We start from the raw sequence: 12,006 nt of genomic DNA on the forward strand, positions 1-12,006 counted from the left end.
TGCTATCTCTTTCCTTTTCTCTTCTCTGAGGCCCTGTAAAATGGGGTTAGGGAGAGGGATGAGCTGCTAAAGCCCAGTGAGCGGAATCTATAAAAATCACATTTCAAACATGCTATCATATGATGCGATCACGGCACAAACATTTCACATCTCGGATTGGACATGATCCCAAAACTCCCTCTGTCAGTGCCCGGCCCCCAAAGGAGCTCACACAGGTCTTTCACTAACTACTCATGGTGCCCGACCCTATAAGGGCTCTCACAGGACTCATCCAAGGTAAATGCCCGGCCCCAAAGGAGCTCACACAGGACATACAATAATGACAGACTTATGGGCTATTGAGATCGCCTCGGTCCAACCCACATATACAAGTAATAATGCAATGCATCAACTTAGTGAATACTAATGCAAAGCATCCTACATAAACATGGCATTGATGATGCATGAATCATGCTAAAACAGTTCTTAACTTTTGAAAATAGTTCTGTTCCACTCACCTCTGTCAACTGCTGAGCAGTCTCTGTAACTCTAACTCTGTGGGCCTCCTTGGTCTCTCGGGTCCGTACCTACACAGGTGGACTCAAATGAGGACCAACCTTACTTAAACATAACTCTTACTATCTCCCCAAAACCCTTCTAAAACATCATAGGCATGCATGGAAAAATGGGTAAAAGAAGGCTGGACTGGGCACTTTCGGCGGCTGGTTCGGCGGCCGAAACCTCCCTCCAGAGACGAAACTCATGCACTTTCGGCGGCCGAACTTCCTCTTTCGGCGGCCGAAAGTCTCTTTCTCACCCAAAAGCCTAGCTTTCGGGGGCAAGGTTTGGCAGCCGAACCTGCCTCCACAAGGGGTTCGGCGGCCGAACCTTGCTTCGGCGGCCGAACCTGGATTCTCCAGAAAGGTAGAATCCGAGCACAACTCATGCTCTCAGCCTCCAAACTCCTAGCAAACACCCATAACATGCATACCAACACTTCTCAACTAACATATAACATAACTCATGCATATAGAGGCCTAAAAACTAGTTCAAGCCCCAAAAACTACAACAAAACGCATATGAGCCACATATGCTCAAACTCATGCTTATACCCCAAAACATGCCATAAACCTCTCAAAAACTTCTAAAACTTGCTTTAAACATAAGGGGAGGTGAGGATCCATGCTTACCTCTGGCAGAACTAGAGGATTGATGATCCAAGCTTGGAGATGGGGAAAAACTCACTCAAACTCTCCAAGTGCTCAACTTTGCTTCCTTTTGCTCAAATCTCTAAAACAAAGCTCAAATCAAGTTAAAACATGCAAGATTGGAGGAAAACATGAGAAATCACACCAAGGAGAGCTTGAACCTACCTTTGACCCAAAAACAGAGTGTTTAACACTCAAATCTCGGGCAAAAGGGGCTTTTGTAGTGGCCAACCTACCCTTCCTTCGGCGGCCTAACGTGCATGCGAAACCATGCAACTTTCGGCGGCCGAACTTCACCTTTGGCGGCCGAACCTGGCTTTTGTCCCCTTGGCCTTTTCATTTCAAAACTCAATTTTCTTAACTCAAAACATGTAAACATGATAACAACACTAAAATACCCTTAGGGCAAACTCCGACATCCTCGAATCCCGACTTCCAACGGAAAATCCGCCAGAAAGTAGGAATTCCGATACCGGGGTCTAGCCGGGTATTACACAGGACGAGTCACCCTCAAATAATTCAGCTTGCCAACTAATCTTCTATACCTTTTAGGATCTGCAAATGGCTCACTGTCTTTTGTGGTAAGTTGAAGGTTAGGGGTCATTGGGGCACTACAAGGCTTAGCACCCAATTTTCCTGTTTCTGCTAATAAATCAAGAACATATTTTCTTTGAGACAAGAAGATGCCTTTCTTACACCACATAACTTCGATTCTCAAGAAATATTTCAATGAACCCAAATCCTTTGTATGAAACTGTATTTTAAGAAATTCTTTTAGGGATGTGATGCCAGCAATGTCACTTCCTGTAATAACGATATCATCCACATATACTACAAGCAGAATTACTCCACTATCAGAATTTCTATAAAACACTGAGTGATCACATTTACTCATCTTCATTCCAAACTGTTGGACCACCTCACTTAACTTGCCAAACCATGCCCGAGGACTCTGTTTCAAGCCATAAAAGGATTTTCAAAGTCTACAAACCTTGCCTGACTCCCCCTGAGCAACAAAACTAGGTGGTTGCTCAATATAAACCTCCTCCTGAAGATCACCATGATGAAAAGCATTTTTAACATCCAGTTGATGCAAAGGCCAATCATGTGTAGCTGCTAAGGAAATAAACAATCGAACAAAGGCGAGCTTGGCAACTGGGGAAAATGTATCAGAATAGTCAACTCATAAGTTTGTGCATAATCTTTGGCCACTAAACGGGCCTTGAGGCGAGCAACAGATCCATCAGGATTTACTTTCACGGAAAACACCCATTTGCATCCAATAGCCCGCTTTTCTGGGGCAAGGACATCAATTCCCAAGTACCATTAGTGTCAAGGGCCATCATTTCCTCTTCCATTGCAGCACGCCAACCAGGATGGGACAAAGCCTCAATAATAGTTTTGGGAATTGAAATAGAATCTAAAGCAGTGGCAAAACAACGAGAAGAAGAGGATAATTGATCATAAGAGACATAAGTTGAAATAGGATAAGTGCAAGTACGTTTACCTTTGCGAAGAGCAATAGGTAAATTCAAATCAGACAGTCAAGGATCAATGGGAGCAGGATCTGTCAACGAAGAAGCGGGTAATGGAGCGGATTCAGAGTCCTCTAAGCATCTGGAATACACATGAAAGATTGGAGGACGACCTGACACATGAGCGAAAGGTGTAGTAGTATGAGAAGACAGAGAGCGAACAGTGTATAACAAGAGATCAACTTCCTCCCCTTGAGTGTTATAAACAGATGATGGCAAAAAAAAACGAAGTGGACTCAAAGAATGTTACATCCGCAGACATAAGATACCGATTCAGATCAGAAGAAAAACAACGATACCCTTTCTGATGTCGAGAGTAGCCAAGGAAGACACATTTGAGTGATTTGGGATCCAATTTAGTAACCTGTGGACGAACATCATAAACAAAACAAGTACACCCAAAGATATGTGGCTCAATAGGAAACAAAGATTTAGTGGGAAACAAAATATTATAAAGAATATCACCATGAAGGATGGAGGAAGGCATGCGATTGATCAAAAAACAAGCCGTGGATACAACATCAGTCCAAAAACATTTAGGTACTTTCATTTGGAATAAGAGGGCTCTGGCTACTTCAAGACGATGTCGATTTTTTTTTTCGGCAACTCTATTTTGTGAAGGAGTGTCAACACAAGAGGACTGATGAAGAATCCCTTTTTGTAACAAATAGGATTGAAATTCCTCAGAGAGATACTCTTTAGCATTATCACTTTGCAATATACGAATGGAAATATTGAATTGGGTTTGGATTTCAGCATGAAACGCACAAAAGATAGAAAATAATTCTGAACGACTCTTCATTAAAAATAACCAAGTAGTACGAGAGAAGTCATCAACAAAAGTAACAAAGTACTTAAAGCCAGATTTAGACACAGTAGGACAATGACCCCAAACATTTGAATGTACTAACTCAAAGGGGGACGAAGCCCGTTTGTTGACTCGAGACACTGAAGGTAAATGACGATGTTTGGCAAATTGACAAGACTCACAATCTAAAACAAACAAAGAATGAAACTGTGGATATAACATCTTCAAAGCCAAGAGAGAAGGATGCCCCAAACGTCAATGAACATCAAAAGGTGTTAAACGCGTGGAACATATAAGAGATCTAGGTAGTTGCTGATCCAAGACGTAGAGACCCTCTGACTCACGCCCTCTACCAATAATCTGCTTCATCGAAAGATCATGAAAAATACAGTGATCAGGAAAGAATGAGACACAACAATTCAATGCACGAGTGAGTTTACTAACAGAAAGCAAATTAAATGCGAACTTAGGGAGACATAACACAGAGGATACAGAAAGAGAAGGGGTTAAGTTGACATGACCAGAACCCATGACAAAAGATTTAGTACCATCAGCAAGTGTAACATAAGAAAGCGATGCATGAGACTCAAGATTGGACAAAAGGGTAAAATTACTTGACATATGATCGGTAGCACCAGAATCAATAACCCATTTGGAGAATGAAGATACAAGACATGCAGTAGAGTTACATGGCTCGGCAATTGCAGTGATAGAGGAGGAATTATAGGATTTCAGAGATGCTTGGTATTGGATAAATTGTGCATACTCATATGCAGATATTAAAATTTCCTGATCTGAAGGGGCCTCAACTGCCATATGCGCCATTTATGTGCGCTAATTCTTATTCTGTAGAACAGTATCCGTGAACAGTACCGATGAACAGTGCCGTGAATAGTACCCGTAAACAGTACCGGAAAAAAAAAATACCTCCACCCAACACCCGAACGGCAAACAAACCTTAGATCTGACAAGGGGACGGTGTGGCAACTCCAGCTACGGTGAGATCCACATGTTACCCTTTATGGGTAACCCAAATGAACAGAGCCCTAAGTCTCCAAAAAAAAATTTTAAACTTGACGAGAGAGTAAAAAAATTAAATCTCTACGAGAAAGGCTCTAATACCATGTAGAAGGATAATATTTGTTGTTGTATCACAATAAAGATTACAATCTATTTATACATGAGAGACAATATCTAAACAGAAAGGAAAATCAAGCCTATGATTATATAATCCTTAAGATTAAGTAACTAACCCATCTATCAATATTTACTTCCTATATTAACATATTTACTTTCTATAACCTATAACAATAAGAACTTAATTTCAAGTGCCATCAAATGCATTAGACTATATCTGATCTGGTGGTGTTGAGAAGGAATTACTCCACACTTATTGGAGGTTTAGATACCATTTATTCATCATCACATTTTTCTGCTGGAGTATTGAATTAATATATATATATATATATATATATATATATATATATATATATATATATATATATTCCATGCAATTACAATCTCATGGAAATCTCTGATACACTTGGTATGAGAATTTGACTTTATCTTGAGCTCATTTCTGCTAGACTTACTCAGCAATTGGTTGAATTTCTTTTCTTTCCATTTTTGCTTTGTTCTCGGCTGTTTAATTCTTATTAAATGGATGAAAATAAATTAATGATCGTGTACTAATTTATTTTCCACTGTTGATGTGCTATATATATATATATAGTCCAAGTGTACTACATAGATTCCCATCTTTTCTTACATATATCTCACTTTTAATTTTGAGTTTTGACTGAATAATAGATAAATGTTCATCCTATTAAACAAATTGAATATTTTGCGGATGCAGAATGACTTAGACCGCATGCAGCTGCCCAGCTCTATCCGGTGGCGTATCCAATCTGCAATGCCAGTTCTTCTTCCTTCAGTAAGATGGTTCTTCTCTTGCCATTTATCATCTGTTCCTGTTGTTGCTGTTGCTTCACTTCAACCTAGCATTACAATTTCTGGGTTTCACTCTGGAAACCCCTCGCAGAAAAATCCTCTTCCATTGGCACGAACAGCAATGAATGTGCCAGGGAAGTCCAGGCCATTGCCATTGCAACAGGAAAATGATATGGAAATTGACCCATGGACGCTGTTGGAAGATGGCACAGGATCAGGTCCTTCTTTGAGTAACACTGCTGTGATTGGCAGTGGTGACCATCCTCATCTTCGAGCCACCAGCTGGCTTAAGGGAGCTGTAAGGGCCAGGAGGACAGACCTCACTTATATTGGTGCCGTTGATGATGACAGCTGATTAAAGTTAACTTTCATTCTTGGTTTGGCTTGGAGTCACCAATTCCCTCGACAGGTAACAATTTTGTTTGTCATGCGTATTTGGCATCAGGCTTCCACATTGTTTTTGCCCTTCCTCCCTTTAATAGCTAGGGGAGCTGTGAGAGACGCATGTAGTCCTTGTGAAGGTAGTGAAGATGCCTTACACAACCTGCTCTGCCAGGTCTCGGACTCTCGGGCCACTTGATTACTAACATTTTGATCACCACCCATCTGGATGGTGTACTCCAGGTGCAGTTGGAGTTTTGTTGTATATATGGAGATAATTAATATTTTGGGGCATGTAGTCCTTGTGAAGGTAGTGAAGATGCCTTACACAACCTGCTCTGCCAGGTCTCGGACTCTCGGGCCACTTGATTACTAACATTTTGATCACCACCCATCTGGATGGTGTACTCCAGGTGCAGTTGGAGTTTTGTTGTATATATGGAGATAATTAATATTTTTTTTTACTTCACTGATTCATTAGAGTCAAATCTCTCAGGAATAATTTGTATCTATTTCATGTGCATCAATCTATTGTTGCATCCTCTCTATCTCTGTCACCTCTTCGGGACTTGAATATGTGCACGCATGCACATCCACTGATGTGAGGGTGCAAGCGATGGCTTAATACATGATGGATCGGAATGTTCAGAGTCAGCTTATTATCTTCTGCATTAGGGTTAGAACATTGTTGCTTCATCAAACACATCATCATTCCCCTTCGAGTTGTATGATATCGGCCTAATTTTGTAATTATTTACAGATGGCTATGATCTGTTAAATTTTAAAATGAAATATAATTTACAAGTGATATGTTGAATGATAGAATCCAGAATTCCGTGTATTATATTTCTGTTAATAATAGAGCCAATGATGCTGATTTTGCTAGTGAAAAATAGTCTTGGAATTGGTCTTTCTTAATCTTTAGTGTGAGACATTTGAAATGTAAAGATCAAGATACTTGAAATGTTCATGTAATATTACCCAGAAACTTGATCAAGATGCCTTGCAGATCTCATATGTTCTTGGAACCTTATTTTGCCTCCATTTGTGTATGAAGCATACAATGTTTCCATTGATTGCTTTTCTTACTATTTATCCCCTGTCCTAGGGGCTGCTCTGAAATTTAGGAATCATATCGTTATTTATATGTGAAGATCTGATAATTGTACAAGTGTAGACACTCTGGTTCGCTGAAGCCACCGAGTAGTAGCTTTGCGATTCAGAAAAAGCCTCAGGCTCCAAAAGCATAGGGACAACCAGGTCGGCCGCTACTTCCTTAGTACTAATGCTCTTGTGACGTTTGCTCTTCGACCTTGATTCCGCTTATAATCCACATTTCTTGTTCAAAGTTGTTTCCCACACAGCTCCTTTGCCATTTTCCAACTGTCTTCTTCTGCCACTCTCTTTCCCGGTTGTAAGTTTTATCATCTCTTTCGCGCGTACTTGATCTTGTGCAATTTTTTATTTGGTTAGGATTTAGGAAAAAGAAATTAGATAAGATGATGTGATCATTTTCTTTACATAGAACTTTGGATGATCGCTCCTTGTTACAAATATGGATAATGAGAAGGGAGAAATCCGTGTCCGCCGAAATTCCACGTAGCGGGTAATATCTCAAGATGAAGCCAAAGCTCTAGAAAAGTGATCGAAGGAAATAAAGGACACCATATACAAGTCCAAGATTGATTCTCTCTTCTGTTTCTCGTCCGAGAAACGGTTTCCGCCTTTACGGCTCAGAAGTGGTTCCGTCACCGAGTAATGAAGCAAATGGTGGTAACCCATTTTTATTATTTTATGTTTCTACCAAGGCTAAATTATTATCAGGTAATTTTATTTTGATTTCTGTTTTGTACGTTTGTTATATTTTTAGCAGTCATATAATGCATTTTTATACTAGTAAAAAAAATTATTTTATTAAAATTAGGGTAATTTACGATTTAGTCCCTGGGTATTACCATTATTAACAAGTCAGTCCCTGTATTTTTAGAAACCTATTAAAACGTCCTTATGTTTTCTTTCCGTCAACGAAATAGTCCTTCTGTCTATTTTTGTCGTTAAAAATATAGTAAAAGACTATATTACCCCCATTATTTTTCTCCTTCTCCTCTTCCTTCCTTTTCTTCTTCATCAATTCTTCTTCTGCTTCTTCTTCTTCTCCTTCTTCTTCTTCTCCTTCTTCTCCTTCTTCTCCTTCTTTTGCTTCTTTTTCTTCTTTCTCTTCTTCTTCTTCTTTCTCTTCTTCTTCTTCTTCTTCTCATTCTTCTTCTTCTTCTTTTTCTTCTTTCTCTTCTTCTTCTTCTTCTTCTTCTTCTCCTTTTTCTTCTTTCTCTTCTTCTTCTTTTTCTTCTTCTTCTTTTTCTTCTTCTTCTTCTTCTTCTTCTTCTCCTCCTCCTTCTTCTTCTTCTCCTTCTTCTTCTTCTTCTTCTTCTTCTTTTTCTTTTTCGGAGGAGGAGGAGGAGGAGGACGAAAGAAAAGACAGGGACTATTTCGTTGACAAAAAGAAACGATAAGGACGTTTTAATAGATCTGAGAAAAGATAGGGACTATTTAGTTGACATAAAAAAATGATAAGGACGTTTTAATAGATATGAAAAAAGATAAAAATATTTTAATAGATTTTTGAAAATGTAAGGACTAACTTGTTAATAATTGTAATATACAAGGACTAAATAAATGATTTTATTTGAGGGTAAAATTGGATTTTAAAAATTTTCTCTCTCCTCCTTTATCTAATTTTAACGGAAAATAGGACGGAATGACTATTTCGTTGACGGAAATAAAACATAAGGACGTTTTAATAGGTTTCTAAAAATGCAGGGACTGATTTGTTAATAATGGTAATATTCAGGGACTAAATCGTAAATTACCCTTAAAATTATTATCTATATTTTAATCGCCTAATTGAAATGGTTATACATTTTATAAAATTCAATTCTTTTTATTCCTTTTATTCTTTATCACAGCAATTAAATATTTATTAAATAGTTAAAATTAATAAATATTTATTTTTCTACAAAATAAGTAAATTAATATAAAGAATTTAAATTAATAATTAATTTTAGCTGATAGTAGTTTACCTTTATTTGTAATCTTTTGATGTAACTATTCTATTGTATGTACAGGACCACTGCAGCAGACAGCAGTCACTGCCAATGTACAGATCATTCCATAGCATGCTTCTTTCTGTCTTTATTTCTTTTCTTTTCTTTTTCCTTTTTTGTTTCTACGGACCTGATTTCTTTTCAGTTGAATATTTAACTTTTTTTTTCCCTTTTCTTTTCTTCTCGAGGTTTTGGAAGCTTTAGCTTGTTTCACTAGAAGCAAAATGTACATATATTGCTTAAAGTCGGAACTGATAATTTAGTGCATTACAGATATATCATACTGATTTAATTCCAGAACAAGTAAATAGATTTCCTAGATTCTTCTAACTACTTTTTTTTTCCCCTTTTTTTTGTGTGTGCCCTTGTGTTCTACAAAAATTGTTCATCTGTGGTTGGAGGAGAACTCCTGCATTAAGATTTTTTAGCTTACTATTGACCTCGACTTCTTACAGATTGATCCACAAAAAGAACATCTTCAATCCAAGCTACTATGTTGAATGCTAGGCCTTCTAAGACTCTCGAGTAGCTCTCGAGGATTGCTTGTCCCACATCCTGCAATATTCACATTTCATTGTTAAGATTCATCACTGAAGCACAGCAATTTAGGAACGAAATATCGTTTTGACTTACCCGATTGTACTGTATCTTGCATGTGTCCAGGGACGTCTGTGAAAGTTCAGGATACTTCCGCTTCAAGCAGAAGAGCAAACTCTCTGCTCTTTCTGCTAAAGCATGATTTTTGTCTGTTCGATCCATGTCAGACATGAGGTCTTTTACCATTTCCCAGGACGATTTTGAATTCTTCATGCACGCTTTACGTCTCCACGTGTACATTGAAGCTTCTACTCGGTCTGCAAGCTCGAGTGCTTCATGTTCTGATGCTATATTGAGACAGTCCAGAACATGGTCTGGGGAAAATTTGTCTGTTGAACACATGTAGCGGTAAATTATGTCCCCTACACTCGCTCTTCCACTCTGAATTTGCATCGGACAAATTGTTAAATTTTGGAGTCAGTAACGTTCAACTGTTAGTGCTAATGATTTGGCTAGAAAGGAGGGGCTAACCTTGGGAAGTGATTCTATGTATGTGTCTGGAATATCCATTTCAGCAAGAATACTACTATTAATGGCCATGGCTGCTTTGTGAATTTGATTAGCAGAGTCACGTTTGTGTCTCAAGTGCTTCCTTGACTTCTCAGAGAGACCGCCTGGAGGAACACAAGGAACTGGCACCCACCATTTCTCCTCTTTCCGCTGAACAATAACTCTGCGAAATGAACCCGAACGAGTTGAATTTGATGACATGCTTCCTTGTTCTGCATACCAGAATTCAATATCGTGGAACCCATCGAGTATCTCCTGTCAAATAAAAATGTTTGTTACTGTGAGCTACGAGCTTTGAAAGAAAACAGAACTGCTGTGATTTGAGCAAAAGAAAGGATCATCTTACGATGAGCATAGCATCAAGCTTTCTTAATGCAGGAAGGTTGATGTAAATATCAGATCGTAGTATGCCTTCCATCACCTGCAAAGCCAACGAACATGGTAATCAGAACATGATATCACTGAAATACCGATAATGTAGATCGTAAAAGTAACCTCCAGAGCTGTTCCATCTTTTAAATTCTGCGACTTGGGGATGAATTCTACAATGTAATCACACACAGAAAGAAGACAATCCATTTCTCTCTTCCACATTGCTTTTTTCTCAGGTTTCAGGGGCTCCAACCTCAAATTCTGCCCGAACACAGTGGCTGCAGAAATTAACATCCATAAGCAATACCAGAAAAAACGGAAAACAAGAACATTCTTTCTTTTAGTGATTTACTGGTGTTGCGTTTGAAGTTTATGCACATACCATAGAGATTGGTTATGGAATTTGAGATTGTGACAGCCGTGCAGACGCCTTTTCCGCTTCCTGACATGTCTTCACCAAGCAAAAGCTTTGCGAATCTTTCTTTCATCGTCTCAATTTCTGCCAGAATTTTTCAATACAAGCAAAACTCGTCATTTTATAAGAATTGATGTCACCAAAAAGACTCAAACTTTGCAGATTATAAGCTCACCTGGATCTACTAACTCTTGATCATCGATGATGTGCTTTCGTTGCTTCATACCTAGCCTACCAAGGACAGGCTGATTAAGGGCTGCGGATTTGTTTGGTGGCCAGTGACAAGGAGAAGGTTCGCTTGAATAGCTGTTGTCTTCTATGGGGTCAGAGGGGTCAGAGAAGGCTGAGGTCTCTGAATAAGTCCGACGAAACAAGAAAGAGTCGCCACTTGTTGAAAACCCTGGAGTTTCAGTTTGATCCAGAGAAGACGGTGAGGGATGATAACCCACATCAGAACTATCATCGTAATTCGAAGAAGTGTCCATTTGAGGCTTCAACTCTTCACTCTGAAAAGACAATCATGGAAGTGTGCACAAATTTGGTTAGTGGAACCTCTTTTTGATCATTAGAGAGACAAAACAGAATGATGGGTATTTAGCAGTAGTAGAATCTGATACTTTGGCCCGGGAATTGGCTTGAATTGCAGAGTTTATTCAGTACTGAGAGAAGGAAGAAAGATATAATATCAAAGAGAAGAAAAGAAAAAGAAGAAATGTTCATCTTTGTTGCTACAAAAAGCAAAAGGGGTTACTCATAGGTCGTTATTGTTATCAGAAATGGAAATAATTCACTGAAAGATTTATATGTAAAAGCAGTCTTAGGAAGATTATTAATTCCCTTTTGGAATTAGGCAAACAGAAATTTGAAAATCTGAAGATAACGGTTAAACAAAAGCAACAGTCTAACGTTTCTTTAAACTTACCTTTAATGTGCGCAAGATTTGAATTTGAGAAGTTGATGCTAGTATGCCGCCGATTACCGTTTGAAACAGTTCCCTCCTATTCTATGCTTCTATTTCTCCCCTGTAAACTTTTCTTTCCAAAAGAAACACTTTCTTTGAGCAAACCCACATCACAATTATCATAAAAATGGAAAATTATCAGCCGTCTGATGGTGGAACCCTGATCTCTGGTCAAGAAGAAAGGAAAGA

The 12,006-nt window shown here is 38.7% G+C and overlaps 2 protein-coding genes across 15 annotated transcripts in view; one reads left to right on the forward strand and one right to left on the reverse strand.

The window, feature by feature from the left end:
• LOC110615471 (mediator of RNA polymerase II transcription subunit 12) overlaps positions 1 to 9,213 on the forward strand; it is a 30,828-nt gene extending 21,615 nt beyond the window's left edge. For 5 of the 14 annotated variants that reach the window (XM_021757319.2, XM_021757327.2, XM_043949370.1 and 2 more), the window contains one exon: positions 5,386 to 6,705. In XM_021757319.2, the coding sequence (XP_021613011.1) occupies positions 5,386 to 5,835 (450 nt within the window). In that variant the 3' untranslated portion in view covers positions 5,836 to 6,705. Of the gene's footprint in view, positions 1 to 5,385; positions 6,706 to 6,969; positions 7,276 to 7,386; positions 7,686 to 8,983 lie in introns of those variants that run through there. The other 9 variants (XR_002487966.2, XR_006348196.1, XR_002487963.2 and 6 more) reach the window with 9 other exon arrangements.
• LOC110615509 (rop guanine nucleotide exchange factor 3) lies at positions 9,171 to 11,762 on the reverse strand. Its single transcript, XM_021757383.2, has 7 exons — positions 11,032 to 11,762; positions 10,824 to 10,940; positions 10,565 to 10,719; positions 10,416 to 10,490; positions 10,031 to 10,324; positions 9,596 to 9,940; positions 9,171 to 9,517 (listed from the first exon to the last, which is right to left on the reverse strand). The coding sequence occupies exons 1-7, from the start codon at positions 11,339 to 11,341 to the stop codon at positions 9,395 to 9,397; spliced, it is 1,419 nt and encodes a 472-aa protein (XP_021613075.1). The 5' UTR covers positions 11,342 to 11,762; the 3' UTR covers positions 9,171 to 9,394.
• Between the last annotated feature and the right edge of the window lie 244 nt (positions 11,763 to 12,006).

This window comes from Manihot esculenta, chromosome 1 (assembly GCF_001659605.2).
Source record: "Manihot esculenta cultivar AM560-2 chromosome 1, M.esculenta_v8, whole genome shotgun sequence".
NCBI lineage: Eukaryota > Viridiplantae > Streptophyta > Magnoliopsida > Malpighiales > Euphorbiaceae > Manihot > Manihot esculenta.